This window comes from Cynoglossus semilaevis, chromosome 10, assembly GCF_000523025.1.
Source record: "Cynoglossus semilaevis isolate Cse_v1.0 chromosome 10, Cse_v1.0, whole genome shotgun sequence".
Taxonomy (NCBI): Eukaryota; Metazoa; Chordata; class Actinopteri; order Pleuronectiformes; family Cynoglossidae; genus Cynoglossus; species Cynoglossus semilaevis.
The window spans coordinates 2,911,031-2,930,038 of record NC_024316.1 but is presented as its reverse complement, the minus strand read 5'-3'; the positions used below and the strand labels follow the sequence as shown (position 1 = coordinate 2,930,038).

Genomic DNA, 19,008 nt, shown 5'->3' with positions numbered 1-19,008 from the left:
ATTGTCTACCTGCCAGTGGATAGCTGTAAAAAAAAAGACAATAATGGGATGATGTGCTTTTTAAATAAAATCTTTCACTTTCATAATCTCAAAGCCCCAAGGACATCCAGCTGATGCCTTTCTCTTTGTTGCTCCCAATCTCCGTCCCTCTTCACGGCTGCTTGTCACTTGAACAAAGCTGTTGAACAAACAGAGTGAATTAATTCTGCTGCTTTACTGCTTTGTGTCAAAACGTCCTCTAAGACCAGAAGAGTCGGGATAATCACATTAGAGTGATTCTCAGGGAGCTCACAGCCCTACTGCCTCCGCATCAGAACAAAAAAACGTCCAACCGAGGAAAGACATTTGATGTGAAACTGGCAGCAGCGCAGAAAAAAGCAGCCAGGTCCTCTGACATCATGGGACAGTTCTGTCCCTGCCAAGGATCAATGACTTTTAGCCAGACAAACAAAGAGTGACCCCCGGTTGAACAGCAATTTTGTTTGTGTTTGCTGCTGTGGACACTGGATTAGGACGATGATAGACTGGGATTGAAAGGTACGGTATCAAGGGATTGGTTATAACAACTACAAATCTGCATTGATGTTGCCCCCTGCTCGTGTTTTTTCTTTTGACCATATTTTCTAACTTTTAAGGATTGTGAGGAAAGTGTTTTCCTGGGTAACAATAATAATAATAATAATAATATGAAATAGTAGTTGTCTAAGTGAATCAATAGCTTGTTGTCCTCTTTGATGTGGTCCTTAACTGAGGTGGAACAAATATTTCAAGTTAAAGCTCAACATGTTGGAGGTTCATTAGGGTAAGGTGGAAATGCGTGCCATCTGGCACACGTGTCTCTACGTGAGAGGCTTGACATTAAAACTGTAAGACAATATGTTTTGTGTTTTAATGTTTTTTTTGTTCTTACTTCAGGTTTGTGTATAGCCTACACCAGGGCGCGTCCTGCACGTGCGCCATTGACTCAGCAGAGCGACATTCCTGAAGACGCACAAGTGCAAAAATCCCTGTTCATGACCGAGTTAAAAGATAGAGCAGGGCGGGAGGTGTGTGTGTGTGTGTGTGTGTCTGTGCTAGTGGTAGTAACTCAACTGCTGCATCATAAATACTGCATCGAGTATTAATATTCAGTACTGTGTCTTTTGTTCTTTCTCTCCATACATTAACACACACAGGTTTGTAAGTGAGTTGGACCAGATTAAAAAATATTACAAGTTAAATCAATATACTGTCTTTTAACGTTCCTCCCTCACACCCTACATCAGAATGTAACCAGCAGGAAGTTCTGTCTAATTGGCCCTGCTGCACGACTAGTTTAACTACTACTAGTCTTTATACTTTTACGACTATTATTCTGCTATTAGTATTACCACTGTTGCTACCACTTGTACTGCTAAGACTTGATTTACGACCACACATGGCCGACGATGTGGCCACATGTGCTCATCTCTCAACGTGACATAATACAAGAATTCAATTTTTTAGTTCGTAGCACATGTGTATCACAACATTTGGAAGTGTTTTCTGGCAGAGATGTGGAGTTTATGTAATCCTGAAGTCTGTGTCTGATGACATGTTCACTGCAGTACTGGTCATGTGGTCTGTTCTCACTTGCTTACAGTCAAGAACACCCTGATGCCTGTGGCAGAGGCCCGTCCTATGGTGTTCTGGTCTAGTACTACTTCTTTCTCACGGACTGTCGTATATGTACTGAAGCAGTATTTATTACCACTGGTTATTTAATAACTACTACATGTTACTACCTTAACTACTGTCAATAGTATTATAACGATTTCACTTTCTTACATATATATTATTATTTCCAATAGTATTATAACTATTTTTATCACTTTCTTACATATATATTATTATTTGTACTACCTTTACTATGAATATTACTGCTGCTATGTCAACCTATTACTAACAACCACAGTACTTCTACTACAGTTACTTCTAAATTGAATCACATTATATCAAAATGAACTTTTATGGCCAAAATAAAAAAAACACACATTTGATACAGGATACTTTACTGCTCTCTCAGTCTCTGTGTGAGAGTGAGTGAGTGTGCAGTAATGCAATACTGCAGTATCAGTAACAATGTGTGAAATGCTGTGATCAACATAATGATAATGACAATGACAATGACGGTAATTAATGCCTTTGAGCTGGATGTGATCCTGCAGCCAAAAATATTCAAACATAAATAATTAAAACAATAAACAGATAAATAAATACATGTTTAGTTCAAATTTGTGCTAGGAAATGATTTTGACCTTGATAAATGTCATGATTATCTTTGATTAATCACAATTAATCAAATAGCTTTCTGCACAATTCAATAATTAAGTGACAGATTCACACACGTCATAAAGTACGCTGACATGTAATTGGTTTACAGTCACTTAAAATAAAATAAAGATGTATTTATTTGAATACTCTAGTCTCAATAACAAAGCTCAACTTTCTTGCGGTTAAAAATAACTGTGTTTCTATGAAGTGGTTCTGCTGGATGAGATTTAAAATGAAAGTATTCATGAGCCTTCAGGAACTTCTTTTTCTGTTGCCTCCAGTTCTTTTCTGCCCCAGCGTCTGTGAGTTCAGAGAAATTGAAATTTTGTCCAGGACATTTCATACGTCATGAGACATCAGCGTCAACTCCTCGACAGTCAGAAACGACGATTAAACAGCAGCATGGTGGGAACAGCAGAGATGGATTTTGGATAACACTGTAGTTTGTTGTTTCCCAAAGACTGGGTCGCGGCCCTCAGGTGGGTCGCAAGAGTTTTTTTTTTTTGGGGGGGGGGGTCGTCTCGCATCATGTTTCCCAGGAGTTTATGAATAATGTCTATTGACTTGGGTCGCGAAGGTTTGTGACTTTTAAAATATGGGCCCCCAGGAAAAAGGTTTGGGAAACACTGCTGTAGTTCACTAGGAAAACAATTCTGCCCAGATGATGATGAGATGCATCAAGAACAAGGTGTAAAAGTTTCCAAATTAAAAAATATTATTTGACTTAATTTTCACGCAGTTCTTGCAGAGTATGTGTCAGTCTGTCAGACCACCACAATTTCTGTCTTTGATGAGACTGGTGATGACACCAGCTCCAGTCAGTACTGATAAACAATCCCTCCTACTGACCAGCGCCCCCTAGGGTTGGTCTATATTAATATTCAAAATAATAATAATAAATAATTTTGAAATAATGTTCAAGTTTAAATCACGCTTTCAGACTTGTGAGCTGGTCCTGCTCCTCCCCCCAGTCCTCACCTCCTCTTCCTTTGCTTCTTAGGTTTTTATTAGCAGATGTTAGCTTTGAAATTCGAGGTTACGAGGATTACAACACGGGTAAGGTTGATGTGTTTATGCCACACAAGGTCCAACATACGCTTTCAAAGGAAACATAGGTATGTTCAGCAGCCTGCCCTCACTCCTGACTCCTCCCTTCATCCTAGAGGACAGGCTGGCTGACCCAGGAGGAGGAGGAGATAGAGGGGGAGGAGATGAGGAAGGAGGGAGGGAGAACAGGAGGGAGGTGGGAAGGTTGTGAGGTAAGAACAGACAGAGCTCTGCTCCTGGTTGACGGGACACACGCACTCTGTGGCAGCCTGACGGGACGCGCGGGACGGGACGGGACGCAGATTAATGGATTACCCGCACACTGGTCCTCACCTCTGGTAGAGGAGCAGAGAGAACCGCACACCTCCAGACTGTGACTGCGGGGGTCAGCGGGGATCCACTGCTCCAGTCAGGAGCCGGATGGGAGCACACTTAGAGTGACAGCGCCGAGAATTTGAAGAATTTTGGGGCAACATCTCAAACAGCTGCACCAGTGAAGTGGCTCACATGTGAGTGGCCGCCTGCTGTTTACTCTGCGCTCAGTGATTGATTTTACACCCATTACTCAGTGCCTTATTTATACTGCCATAAAGACGGTGCCAGATATTTATATATCTCAATTGTTTTATTATAGTCTCCATAACTACACACATGGAACCGTGTGACACATCTAACCAGTGAAAGGTCGTAAAAATATTTATTGTAAACGTTCGCGTGAAACGTGTCTGTTTCTCTCGGTCAGATCAAATCTGCGATACTTATTTTATTATTGTTATTCTGCGAACATTTTAACCAATTACTTCCAATAAAGCCTCCGTCTTTCGTCTCACTTATTACAGTTAATGAATTACATGAGCGTAAAATACAAACGAGCGCATTTAAATTAAATTTAATTAGTTTAATATTTAAATATGAACTGATACATTTTTGTTTTTTTTTTCTTTATGTCTTATATGAAAAATCTAAGGATTGAGAAACTAAACTTCAAATATTGAACAGTTAACCGGTTTCTAACTGAAAGCTAAGTTTCGTCATCGACGTGTTTTGGTTGTTTTTTTAAACTTTTCATATTTAAAAGTCTTAGGATTTCTCTGATCGCCTGTGTTTTTCTGATGTAATTAATAATTTGGCTCATTAAAATACATGAAGTGGCATAAAAGAACAGCAAATGCATCCTAAACGTTAATTAAGAAATAAAACAAAATAAAAATTTCATATTCTGTGATGTCAAAAAACGCCATATATAGACTTAGAAGCTAATAATAATCAATAAAAAATGTCAGGGAAATTTAGATGATTCATTTGTTAGTCAAACTATTTACAAAATGATGTAAAATAAAGATCACTGTGTCATAAAATGTTAAAACATTGACTGTTTTATTTGGTAAGCAGAACAAAAAAAGACCCAAATTTGGTTGTCTTTATATAACCTAACCACAACTATGAAATATAAATGATTAATTAGCTGTCAGTTAGTAATTAATATGGGAACTAATTGTTGCAACATCATCATGACAATAAAGTAAATATCTCTGGTTGGAGCCAAATTAATTTCTCAGTTGACTGTACTACTGTACGTGCAGATTGTGTTCAGCTAAGACCAAGCTGCGGGCGTTAAATGTTTAATGACAGAGCCTGATTGAAAACGTACGTGGTGACTTGATTCCTGGACTTAAGAAAAAAAAGCGCTCCGGGGAGTTGTCAGGATGCTAATGTGATCTGCTTTATCATGTAATGTTAATGGATGTCCAGGTGACAGCTCTGTAATGCTTTGTCCCGCAGTACTGAGAGGAGAGCCAAACACGCCAAGGGTAAAGGACACGCATGAGAACGGCTTACCATGCACTGAGAACAAGGTAAGAGCCGACAGGATCCTATACACTCAACTGCACTGACCTGGGGCTCTCCGTCCTATTGTGTGTGTGTGCGTGTATTGTATATGCGTGTGATTTTTTTTCTGTCCTCGGCCCATGTTTTCAACAACATAATTCAAAGCTCTGTGGAAGATGATTGAAGGTTTGTGGTTTCTGGTTGGTTGTTCTGTGTTTGTGGTAGACACAAGTTTGTGTCCTCAAAGCTCATTGACTTTTGCCAATATTTGGCCACAACAACTCATTAAGTCCCTTGAAAACGAAGATGATATGAGGTGACATTGTCCTTAAATCTGCTATTTCTCCATACGGGTCATGGGGAAGACGGAGCCAATCCCAGCGGGGATAGGGCAAAGGTTAAGTCAGACCCCGGACAAGTCATCAGTCCAACTTGTGGGGGAGTGGAGGGGGGAGTATATGGAGATAAACAACCATGTCGGGTCACGTTTACACTCGCCTGTAAAGTCTATGCAAACGTATTGCAGTTCCAACTGAAAACCGCCCACAACTATTCTTATTTTTTTCAGTCAGCGTTGTCAGATCTCTACACCGCTCGGCTCAAACCGTATCAACCAGTATAAACTTCCCACCTTCAAGGTATTTCGACTGACGTTGGTCCACAGTATTTACCCTTCAGGGCTCAACCTTTTTGAGGAAAATAGCAGCAGATCCCTGTTTTGTTTGGGACAGGTCCTTAGTGTGCTGGTTAATGATCCATGACCAGAAAAACTATCAGTCAAGTCGTACCCGCTCTTTATCAGCGCTGATAAGAGGACTTGGACCTTCTTCCTCTCCAGACCTCATCAGTTTTGACCACTGGCCACTGTGTTGTGGAAACAAATGCACAGTTTTGACTTGTGAATACGACATTCAGCGGGCGCTGCAGCGCACAACCCAAGCGCGGGGGAGTAAAGACTGTATTACTGTGTGCAATGAGGTGTGGTCCCACATGATTAACATTTAATGGGGTTGTTTGGAAAAGACAGTAATAGAACAAAGTGTTTACTATTGTTTTTCCGTGGAGCCACAATCATTGGCGAGGGCGACAACCTGAGTGACATACGCTGAAACACAAATATAAATGGTTGCTCTTTGCCACCAATGGAAATATTTCACGTTCTCAATTACTACTGTGTACGCCAGAGGGGACTGAGGCCACGTGTGTCCACGTAATGGGACTGGTGGAATAAGGTATGGTCATAACTGGTTTATGATGCAAATACTCCGTCACACAGTCAAGCACGTCACGCTCATGACTTGTTGTGTGAGAATCTTTTGAGCGGCTTGTAAATAAAGCTCCACGGCACACTCATAAATCATGTGGCTTAAATGTTGTATTTGATTCATTTCATAATTTTCTCCCATGTCAGATGCCAGTTTGGGTAGGACATTTTAGTCCTTTTTAGCAGCCGCCAAGACCTATTAATAAGGAGGATAATTACAGGAGGACTGTAATAATACGCAGATCTATGACTGTTTCTTCTTGAAAATTGTCCCTTAATGACAGGGTGGAGAATTTGTAAGAATGTAAAACAGGCCATTGAGTTCCTGGATCATTGTGAAAAGGTGAGGGCGAGAAAGAGACAAAAGACGGAGAATAACAGTGTGAGATGGAAAATTAGTGACAAGTTCAGTGTAAACAGAGCGGCTAATGAGGATCATTTGGGTCAAACCTGGTCAAAGGAAACTAATTAAGCAAACGACAAGGGCACACAGGCCAAACAGGGAGGTGTTCACACTCACAGGTTCTGACGCCAAAACAATCTCCCTCTGAAACGATCATCACACCAAGCCTTAAAGTTGCTTCGCTCAACCGTTGTCGTAGTTGGGAAAGAAATGACCGAAGTCATGTTGAAAGATGTGCTCTGTGGTTTGTGGTGCACTGTGAAAACATGTTCTCGTCAGCCCTGAGGCATGGTGGAGGCATGATACTGTGGTGCACGGGAACAGCAGTGTGGAAAAGACAAGAAGGATGGCTGCACACCAGTTTGCCTCCGCGGGGTTAACGGAGGGAGGGATGGACTCCACCATTAATCAGAGCGAAAGCTTCAAAGTAAAGAGAGGAAGCAGGAGACCAGGCTAACTACTGAACGCAATGTCCACTGTGCCTCCAGCAGAGACGGAATTAATTCTGCTTAGCATTAAGTTAAACGGACAGTTGAGGATGCTGTGCAGTGTTTACGTTATTAAGGACAGAGCAAAGCAGTTAAATTAGCAGAGACAGAGGTAATACAGAGAAACCTGCGTCCAGCTCTGGTCCGTGGATGATATCCACCTCCTCTGTGGACCCGCAGGAAGAACTCTCCTCTGAGCGGAGGAACTGTGTGTGGCAGGAGTTTGGAACAGTCTGTACTGTAGGCCTCTTATAATAGAGCCACAAAACCATTTAAAGATAATCTGTGTTGATTTCTTGGATTCATGCTTGATGCAAATGAGAGGTGAGCACATTGTATTTGGACAAAATACTTTGTGTCCTTTTGAGTTGCAGGAGAAAAGAAACTCAATTTACTGGTTTTATGACATCAACAGCCACAGACTGGTTTGTAGACCTTCTAAAAATACAATGGAAACATAATTCTATTGTTTATTTATAAACCACTGACAAATCTGATTATGTTTCTTAAGGATTGGACTTAGATCTATACCTGAAAAATACTCCAAACAAGTCAGGACAGAGTTTCTTTATGATACACTGGAATGTTTCAGTAAAAGACAAATCAGGCACACATACAGATTGTATGTTGTAATGATCACTTCCTTTAGGCATGATGATGTCACTTCCGCTGCTGTGGTGCAATTGTCGTTAACTTGACGCAGATGTGAAACTGTCCGATGTCGGTGAGCTCTGCTATATCAAAAATACTATTTGTTTTGCACGTAAAAATAATCTCCTGTATATCACATTCACCTGTGATCAAACTGTGTCGGAATTTCTCAACTCAACAACTTTTGCGTTTGCTCATTTTTTTGACAACCATATTTTTGTGGACTATAGGTCGCACCTTTTTTCATCCTTTGACTGGGATTGCAACTTATTCTTAGGTGCGACTTTTTTAAAAAATATATAATATTATTCTTAGGTGCGACATAATTATTAGTTATTTTCACACTGACAGCCGCTAGAGGGCACTCTAGCCGGCTAGTGTGACTTATACTCCAGAGCGACTTATAGTCCGAAAAATACGGTACTCCTGGAGATTGGCCTGATCTCCACAATGTAACACATTTTAGTCATCGGATTGGAATGTGTCTGAGAGTGGCGACGATGTCTTCATACATCTTCTTGAAGCAGGACCCAGCTGTGAGAAAGACTCTGTCTCCACAGGTCCTGAGAGGAGATTATAGAAGGCTGTTGTTAGTGGAGTGATGGAGCTGACATGGAGCTGATGCATGGTGCAGAGGTATGAGGGGCGGCTGGTTGTAGAGAGCCTTGTGATTAAAGAGGTGAACTTCAGGCTGAATACACCAAAGGACAGTGAACCGGTGAGGACTCTGAAGGTCGCAGGAGTTTGTGAAGAACAAAGTTTAGACTTTCAGGAGATGTTGCTGTCAACAATGTCAACTAAATGAGGATATAATAAAAAACATTCAAAGGTTTTCCACCTTAAACAGACAGTGAGAGGAGTGAACACAGACAGGCGATTTTTCCTCTGGTGGCAGAAGGCAAAGTCAGCGCTGTAAGCCCTAGACACACATTCCCATTTGCTGCTGACAGGTCCTGAAAACATGACAGGAAGTTTACCCTGTCAGTTGAGATCCCATTATTAAAATTTACTGAGTGAGATTTGTTAACATTAGCCGTACGGTAGTAGCTGTGGATTAATGCCTTTGACTGCTTTACTACATCGGCGCTCATCAATCTTTATAATTTATTTGGACAGAAGAAGAGGAAGATTTCATGAGACACCGGTCACATGGGCAAATATATGTAACGAGATTATGTGGACAGTATAAAGGACCGCGGCAGCACAAAGAATTCTCTCATGAATTATGTCGTAATTACAGAGAGGGGTGCATGTCTCCGTAAAGAGAGGGTAGGAGATTCCTTGATGTTAAAAGACTTTGCTGTCTAAACCGCTAATTAAAATAACATGAAGTACACAAATTAATAAAGAGATAATCACAAATGATATCCTTGGCTTTGATCCAAAGGCCCGTCAGACGGGACAGGACCCACAGGGCAGAGTGCTTGAGAAATGACAACACAAACAAAGCACATTTAAAGAGATAAAAGGTTTTTAAACGATTGTACGTTTTAGCAATTTTGCTAGCTTTGTCGAGCAACAGTGGCCCCAGTCAAACAAAAAGTTATTTGTCCGTTGCCTACGGGACGTTCTGTTTAGACCCTCCTGCTTTTACCTAAGGGAGAAGTGCAGCTGTTAACACACAGCTCTGTTGTTGTGTGTCACTGAGTGCTGTCGGCAGGAAAAAGGGGGAAACTCTGGTCCGACATATATCATCTCGGTATATACATTGTAAACTGTAGCCTAGCAGTTATTGAGCAAACCTGGTCAGCCGGAGGGGTTAGCACTTTTAGCTTTTAACATGCTAAAAATAGCATTACGTGTGATTCACAACATGAGTAGGTTGCCTATGAGACCACACACAGTGTTGAACATGTTTGTATGGACTTCAGATACCTCTGGTACTTACATTAGTTCTAGGTCAAGTCTATACCAGTCATCGGACTCGTTCTCTGGTGAAAATGTGTGGTGTCGCAATGATTCGCATTTTTTTACGGTTACAGTGAAGGTTGTGTTTTAATATTATGTGATGAACTAGTAGGCAGTGTTATACAACGGCCACATTACTTTGGGTAACGAGGTGATGCACACTGTGCCTGAGCTCAGCCCAAATTGCAGTGAGTGACCATGACAGAAGGAAACGAATGTTTCTGTTTCTGTAACTCTCTCAGCAGAGGGTGTATCAATAAATAAAAATTAAATTAAAAAAAGATTAAAGACAAATAAATATTAAACTCTCTGTGTAGTTCAACTTTATCGTAGAGTTTTCACACCAAGTACCATCTCTCTGCTCTCCTGCAAATGAAGCGTCCGCTACTGTAAACAGAAACAAATATGTCACAACAAAAAGTCAGTTCTACGTTGCGCCTTCTGGTGTTTTATTAAATTGCTCGTATTATAACAGAACAAACACTCATCAGGGTAATGAGACTGTGAAAAAAAAACACGTATCACTGGCTGACTGGTGCACGGCTGCTTATAGTGGAAATACTGTATGGAGTATCAGGTCGCTGCAGCAGCACAGGTTTTGAGTAGAAACAAAATGGAAGCCGGCCTGTGTGTCTGAACCTAGCATAAACTGACCTGTGACCACGGAGGTTAAGCAATCACATGGTGATTGTCAGTGTGGAGGGTAAATGCATTCTGGGTAAATGGTTTGAGCAAAGGGAGGAGGACAAACCTTAACTATCCTTGCTAGCTTCTGAGGCAAAGGCAAAATATAAAGTACTTTATACATAACATTTATATATCACAAAGGCAGAGAAATAATCTCCCTCATACCTTCGTAATGCCCCCATCTGAATGCTGGACATGACCCCACATCGTCAATCAATTCTGTCAATTCAACAAATTACTACAAAGAAAGTTCTTCCTTTTTGAAATTTAGTACCAAACGTTTAACGACAGTAGTACAGGTCCAATTTTATTTGGGGTCAGAATGACCACAGAAGGAATAAATGCACAACACACTGAAAGTTAAGGCACCCTGGAGTAAAAGTGCAAGAGAAACAACAGGTAACGCAAGATTCAGTTGACTAATATAGAAGTGACCGAGGTCAACAAGCGGTGTGTAACTGCCTGGACAAACACCACAGTAGGGTCACTGTTCTTTTCTGAGTTAGCCAGTGCACGTTGCGTAGCACTATTTTGAGCATGTTAAGAGGTGAAAGTCTGACAGAGGAGGTAAATCGTGTACCGGCTTCTCACTAGGGACCTCTGGAGCCAAGTTGAAATAAATGTCCTATTTTTTTTTACCGTCCTGTTTAACAACTTTATGACTTTTCACCACAGTGTCATGAGTCATATTTAACTGGAATATTCCTTTCAGACTACAGCTTAATGTTTGGCGTGTAGGTCTACTTGGCCTCGCCTGTCATGCCTTCATCTTGATAGATTCCTTTGTCAAAGCCAGTGTGTGGCACTCGACAGTGTGTTCAGCTGTGTTATCACACCCAGCAGTGACTAGGCTATCACTAGAAAATAGGCCTGTGCAGAGTTGGAGAGTCTTGTTAGTGCAACTCACTCGCACAATACTATCAGTAAAGGTGTTCTATTTTTAGGCATGGAAAATCATGAAGTACCTTCTCGTCTGCACATGTATACCCTCAGCACTCCCTGCACATTAGTCATGATAATAAACCAATACGGTGTCAATCATCCCACATCAGTGTCTGAACAAAGGCCTCCTTACAGCTAAATATAGGACGACCGTTCCCCCTTATCTTAACTTTTCTTTTACCTTTCCAGCTAGTTTATTTCTTTTCCTGTTTCTTTTCCCTCTGACTTTTTTTGCCATTTGTAGTTTATTTAACCAAGACTCCCTACGACATCCCGCAAGTCCACTCCACTCTCTGTTCTTCTGCACACATTTATTTTTAATCGGAGAAAAAACAAGCAACATTCACTGAGATCAACATGGTGTATAATCGGGAGAATGGAAATAAATGCTGAGACGCATGAGAAAAATGATGGACGAGGGGGAACGAAAACAGTGGCAGGAATGTTGAGGAGTGATGTACAGTATGTCGGTCAGAGCCATGACAGGAGTGGAGCAGAAGTCATGGATGTATTAGTGAAGAGGGAAATCTGTCAAAAACATCCAAAGATGAAAATGGAAAACGTGGCAGAGAAAACAGTATAATCCTAAATGATAAGTATACAGTGATCCCTCCTATCACGGTAGCTGTGTTCCAAGAGCCACGTATTACGTATATATTTACCCTTTACCAACATCCCCCACACTATTATCAACCCTCCGTAGACTGTGTTACCCTTTCCCACACAATCATATACACAGTAGAGTTGTAGAATGGCGACGCACAACGAAGTGAACGAGAGAGTGAACGACAGACAAGGGGAGACGCTGAGAGATGCTACGATTCATGAGCCAATCAGTGTGAGGAACAGAAGCACATGCTCAATTAGCCAATAGTACACCACATTGTATTAGCCAATAGTATACTGAGTACCATCTCATCTAGGTCAACAAAGCTACCAGCGATGGTTCGCAAATGCGCTTATCTCAATTTCAAAATGCAAAATCGGATTTAAAAATAAAAAAATATACCGAGGGGGTGAAAGGAGAACCACGATACAGAGAGGGAGATATAACGAGGGAGTGAAAGGAGAACCACGGTACAGAGAGGGAACTAATGATAAAAAGAATAAAAAATACCAGTAAATAAATGTAATCTCTCTGCGTAGTTGACACAGTAAACGGAACAGAAAGTGATCACAGCTTTTACACCAACAGCACGTTTCAACTGTTTCAGTGTCACCAACATTGTGTAGAACCGTTTCCATGTTAACAAATTCACACCAACGATGTTGCTTTAATGATTCTCAAGAAAAAAAGTGACTCAGTGAGGCGTGAACTCCTCCACTCGGGCATTAAAGTGAGCTAACACAGTAGGTAATAGGCGCAGACGGTTGTGGCAAAAGTGGTCACAGAGTATTTGAGTAAATCGACTGGATTGGCACATGCTTTAAAATGTGAGTGTTAGAATGCAATAACCAGCCCCGTGCTGATACCAGGATCAGTATCTGTGCATCTGCTCTAACAGTGTCACAACAGGACATTAAATACAGCACACTGATGCATGAATTACTTATTTATGTTATTCTTAGATTTCACAACTACATTTTGACACCTCCTCCTCCTCCTTATTATGTATCTTCATGTCTAATTTAAACCGTTTGTGTTTAATCATGGCTCATTAACTTTGACCTTCAGCACTGAGTGATACACACCAACGCAGAAAACTTAATTGAAAGTTTCGACACTGCATCAGAAACATACCCACAATCACATTATGCAATGATTGTACATTGTGTTACAGGGCTATTCATGACTGACTACCTCAACCAGTTCACCTGTCACCAGTCTGTTAGATTCAGGGTCACGTGCCATGGTGCAGTGGCTGATTGTGCCAAAAAGGTTCCCTGTTGGAGTCTTGTTTTCTGTTGTCTTCTGTGACCCAGTCCATGGGTTTTTACTTTGTACTTTATATTCGTACTATAGTCTAAGAGCAAGTCAACTGTTACTGCAGTCAACGTCAGAGGACTGATTGTTTCTGTACGCTGACAACCTGTCCAGGTGTAAACAGGGATTGGCTGGAGCTCCTCCCACAAGGTCATGACTCGACTCCAAAGGTCATGTTTTTTTCACAACTAAATCACCCGCCCACTGTGGGTTTGACTACCCCAGGCATGCGCATGTTATTTATATATACAAAATTCACAAGACACGTTATGTTTCATTGGACTTTGACATGACCTTGTTATAACACAACTGGAGCCCATTAGTGTCGTGTCAAAACATGACTGATGTTTCAGTCAGCCTTAATGTGAAAACAGAAATAGAATTACACCCAAAGAACCCAGTAACAGGGAGAAATTGAATATATTTATACAGTCCATGTTATTTTGAATAACATTAATGAGACAAAGTTCAGCACAATGGGTAACAAACCATTTATAGGTCACACACACACAAGCAGTCTGCAAGTTTTCAGCAGTGACTGAAATGAATGAAATAGAACAAAAATGGGGAGGGAATGCAAGGGGTGGGGGCACAAGGAAAAACTGACAGAGAAAAATCAGAGTCAGATATAGTCAGTTAAAAAGGCAGAAATGTAAATTAGATTGAGAGTCAAAAGAAATATTCACAAAATAACACCCTGGAAACACTGGCTGAAAAACATCATAAACAACACCTGAAGCACAGCTGCTGTATGAGTGAATAGCATCAGCATGACAGGGTGATCAGAGTTACTATCTGGGCCCATTGGAAGCGGTATTTTACTAGACTGACTAACTGACTTATTTTAACCAGATGTGCAGCTTTGCCGCGATGATCAAAAACAAAGAGATAAAGGGTGATGGTCGTGTGCCTGTACTTTGTACTGCTAATGGTGAGTTCAAGGACCCGGGGGCTTGTCCTCACAGAAAGGAAAATAATACCCGTTGGTGAAAAATCAAGACAAATAGTTGTAGTTTCCCCTGAAGCTATGCTGTATTTGTGCAGCGACTCACCCGGGGCAGTTAGGACTATAGATGCCTTATAGAGCTACCCTATAGGAGATCTGGACTGGGGGACCCAAAGGGGGAAAAGGGGTCTCAAGTGCAGTCATGTATTTGATGATGAGGTGGCAGCGAAACAGGTCAGGACTCTGTGAAATGTGTTATAGATTATAGGTTACAACTAACATGGCTTAAAATCAAAAACATTAAAAGTAGTCGACGGGTTCACAGACAAACCAGTCGAAAACAGAGAAGAGGTAAAAATAGCTGTATTTCCAGAAAAAGTTGGAGACACTGAAAATTTAATAACAACTAAATCCTGTTATGACATTAGCAGTGTCTTATTTTTCTGGTAAAATGAAGAAGGAGAACATGTTGGCGTCATCACAAAATGGATTATAATTTTTAAAAATAAACTGGTTGGAAAATGAGTTCAACACTGTGTGTTTTTTTGTAGCTTTTACGTAGAATTGTCAAGACTGCTGGGTAAAACTCGGTTCCCTAACAGTGTGGGGATGTTCTGTGCGTTTTTAGGACATGTCGTGATGATTTCAAGTGGACAGATCTGGACTGCAGGCAGGTCTGCATCTCGACCCTCGGATCACCACTGTGAATCAACAGTGTGAGCTGCTGTCGCTCAGAAACATGAAGCAGCGAAATATCTGCGGCAGCGTCTGACTGTGCACACGGCTGCCAACTATCTTCGATATAGTCAGCCCTCGCCGATGTCTTGATTTGTTGACTGGGCGAGACGGTGATTCACAGACAGCAGGAGGCGCACTCAACCGCACATGTGGCCCAGTGTCGGCCCAATTCCGACAGGTGCAAGAGTGGCTGCAATCACACTAGCCATAGAATCCAGACTTTGATGGACAAACATGCTTTGGCGAGGCAGCAATGGCCAAGTCCCTAAAGGAACCCACAGAACACGCAAGGCAGAACAGAGGACATCCATGGGGTTTAAACCAGCAAACTGATGATCCAAGTGTAACCACATCTTTACCGTCTTAGACATTAACATTTTTAACCCTTTTTTTACTTCTTTGCATTTCCAAAATGTACCGACCATTCGAGAAATACCTGAGCTAGAGCAGCTCTTCACTGCAGAGGTGACTCTCTACGGAAAACACCTTTGGTTTCTTTTGATGAATATTGGATCGTAAATGTCTGGAAGTCCTTTGTTTTTTTTTTGATGAATATTGGATCGTAAATGTCACATCACTGAAGCACATGCAGCTTTGTCTGTGTTGTAAAGGCGGCAGTAGTAGAGAATGGGCTACAGGTCCTGCTGTATTAAGATGTGTAGCTATAGATGCTTCTCGTCTTTGGGGAGACAGACTGACACAGACAAAGGGAAGTATGACAGTACGGCACATATGGCAGGACAGTCAATGACTGCAGCAGGAAGCGCAAGGACAGAAAATAGCTTCTGACTGGAATTAAACAGGAAACACTGTTAGCAATGGAAACAAATGAAAACATGACCTCAGTGACGGGAGGAGAATACAAACAATGTCTGGCTGTTGTTGCTCTCAGTCTAATTTAATGAAATTTCATAAGAAAATGAAACAGAGGACTTCACCAAGAGAGTGTTGTCAGCACCGAGTGTGTATTTTAAAAAGGACACGTGTTGCTTTTACTTCCAGCGGTATGGTATGTTCCAAAGCACTCGGCCAACCAATCCACTGCTAAATGGGAGAAACTCAATAAAGGGATCAGATAGGCTCCGACATTAGGAGGATTCAAACAAGCAGATTGTTTGTTGATAAAATCTGCAGCAGGACAGTCTTGTGACCCTGCGTCGGTTTGAATCCTGCTGACTAATTTAGAGCGAACATCATGTTATCAAGCTACTTCATAAAAATTTAATTGGCTTTTCAACATCAATACTGTGCTTGTCTTACAGGAATGGAAAGCATCGGCGTGGAAACAGGCTGGGATGGGTTAGCTCTGTCCTCTCTGGTCACCGCTGGAAGGAACAACTACTCTGCCTTGTCTCTGTTGGCCTCAGATCTGAGCCCACACAACACTTCTCACAGCGGGGGATCCTTTTTTGGGATCTTTCCCGACAATGGTACCACCACCACCGCCACACCTCAGACTGTGCCTCAGCCCAGGGTCAGGGACATAGGCCTGGCCAGGGCGGAGATCGCGGTGCTCGGGGTGGTGCTGGCCTTCACCACACTGGGCAACAGCTTCGTCCTGTGGGTGCTGCTGAAGAGGAGGAAGCACAACGCACCCATGCATGTGTTCATGGTCAACCTGTGTGTAGCTGACCTGGTGGTGGCCTTCTTTCAGGTCAGTAATAACAATAATAATAAGCATTTTAAACAGAGGTGGTTCATGGAGTGTTCCAGAAAGGGCTGCTGCGGCTGCAGCACACCTGACCTGGATCTTTTAATCAACTGATCTGAATCTCCAGACAGCTGATTGGTCAGTCACTGTGCTTCGGATAGGTTGGAACCAAAACCTTTGTGGAACAGTTTGCCACCACTGGGTTAAAATGTGAACATTTTTGCAAATGGAGTTGGAGATTTGCTCAGGGTTACCAGTGTCCTCAGGGCGAAGGAATTCAGATCCTGTTGACACAACAGTCCTGGGTCATTACAGCTATTTTCAAGAGTCTCCCAAAAGTTGTGGTTCGAATCCCACTGAGCCCCCGAGCTAAACCTGAGTGTGTCTGGGATTACGTGATAATACAGGTGATCCAACCGCCTATCGCAGAAGATCGGAGGTTTTCGTCAGAGATGATTTTAACAAACGACCTCAGTTATTGTAGTTGTTAGTTACAGTCTTACTTTGCCTTTTGCAGTTTTCTTAAATTAACTTTCAACACACTTTCGTGTGTTTCAGTAAAGATCAAAGCGAGACCGTGCTAAAGACCTGGTACTGGCATCAATCCATCAGCATCTAATTGCGTGTGAATGAATCGTAGATGCAGTCAAACAGTCCTGGGTATGGATCCTCCACCCTCAGTTCAAATAAACACCTACGCAATTTCTGTTTGCAAGGACAAAATAATGTTTTAAACGAGCCGTATTGAACAAATATAGGCACTGTCAATATGTGTGTGTGTGTGTGTGTGTGTGTGTGTGTGTGGTCTGACTGACAGGAAGATGGCGAGAGAACAAATGAGTGCTGAGTAAACATGAAATAGGATATAAACCATTACACAGAAGAAATTGTGTGACACTTAGTGCGAACATTGTGGCGGCAGCATCAAACTGTAAACAATTACTTGACAAACAATCCCTAAAACGACTCCAGTCACGTTCAGAGGTGGACGGGACTCAGTCTTTCTCACTTTCTTAAGTCCCGGACCCACGAAAGTCAAGAAGCTCCATTTCTAAACTGACTCTCAAAGTTCACTGTTTTATCCCAACTAACGTCAACGTTCTCAGGACACAACAATGATGGGTCCTCAGATCGGCTGGCAGTCACGATGCACGTTCCGGAATTTGCCCTTGCGTGTCTTTACGTCACCTCTGACGATGTAGGCAGGATGCAGCGATCACACCTGAGCCTGTATTTACAATAATTCACCTTCATGTCAATGGATCATTTAAATGGTTTTAGTCAACAGACGGTGGATTACACTCTTTAATCTGCTGATGATGTTGACAACAGCAGACAGACTGTGACTCCTTATTTAATTCTTTTGTTTGTTTTTTTGCTCAGGTTCTACCACAGCTGATATGGGACATCACAGAGAGGTTTCAGGGACCAGACGTGCTCTGCCGGTCTGTCAAGTACTTGCAGATTGTGGGCATGTTTGCTTCGTCCTATATGATAGTTGCCATGACAGTAGACAGGCACCATGCCATCTGCTGTCCTTTGCAGGCCTATCGTGGTGGAGCAATGTCCCGCTGGAACACTCCTGTCATGGTAGCCTGGGCCCTGGCATTGATCCTCAGCATACCACAGGTAGGCGCAGGTGAACGCAAACATGAGAAGAAATCTTATCTCTCACACAAACACAAATTAAAGCGCACGGTACGTTCAGTGGGATTTCAAGCTGATGGAGTGAGTTCGATACTGATCGCTGTAGTTGTACTCACTAGGCTTTTCTTTTTCTTTTTTTTTTTGTCGTTGGGCGTCACCGATGTTTATCTTCTCTCGCTCGGAAGTGGCTCCCGGAGAGTTTGAGTGCTGGGGTCACTTTGCCGAGCAGTGGGGGCTGAAGGCCTACGTCACCTGGATGACGATAGCTGTCTTCCTGCTGCCTGCACTCATCATCACCGTCTGTCAGGTAACGCTGTCTGAACTCACTCGCGGTTTCTGTAAATCTCCTTTCATAAACACAAACCTCCTCAATCACAAACTGTACACAACAGAAATCCAGGAATGAAACGAGCAGAATGAATGAAATGCTCTTTTGTTTTGTTTTTCGTTGTTTTGTTTTTTTCACCGAGGCAGCATTTGGCAGACATTGTCCAAAACCCCCCAGGGAGACAGGGGCTGGTGTTATGTAGCATCCGATAGCAGAGAACCATAATGGGCTGCCTCCCAACAGACCCAGCTAATCTATTTAG

At 42.1% G+C, this 19,008-nt stretch overlaps 1 protein-coding gene across 2 annotated transcripts in view; it reads left to right on the top strand.

The window, feature by feature from the left end:
- The first annotated feature begins 3,466 nt into the window (after window positions 1-3,466).
- The window catches only part of LOC103384583 (vasopressin V2 receptor), a 21,867-nt gene continuing 6,325 nt past the window's right edge, over window positions 3,467-19,008 (top strand). The window contains exons 1-5 of one of the 2 annotated variants that reach the window (XM_025059481.1): window positions 3,467-3,848; window positions 5,122-5,195; window positions 16,383-16,774; window positions 18,155-18,399; window positions 18,578-18,725. In XM_025059481.1, coding sequence (XP_024915249.1) covers window positions 16,385-16,774; window positions 18,155-18,399; window positions 18,578-18,725 — 783 coding nt within the window. In that variant the 5' untranslated portion in view covers window positions 3,467-3,848; window positions 5,122-5,195; window positions 16,383-16,384. Of the gene's footprint in view, window positions 3,849-5,121; window positions 5,196-16,382; window positions 16,775-18,154; window positions 18,401-18,577; window positions 18,726-19,008 lie in introns of both variants that reach the window. The other variant, XM_025059480.1, reaches the window with a different exon arrangement.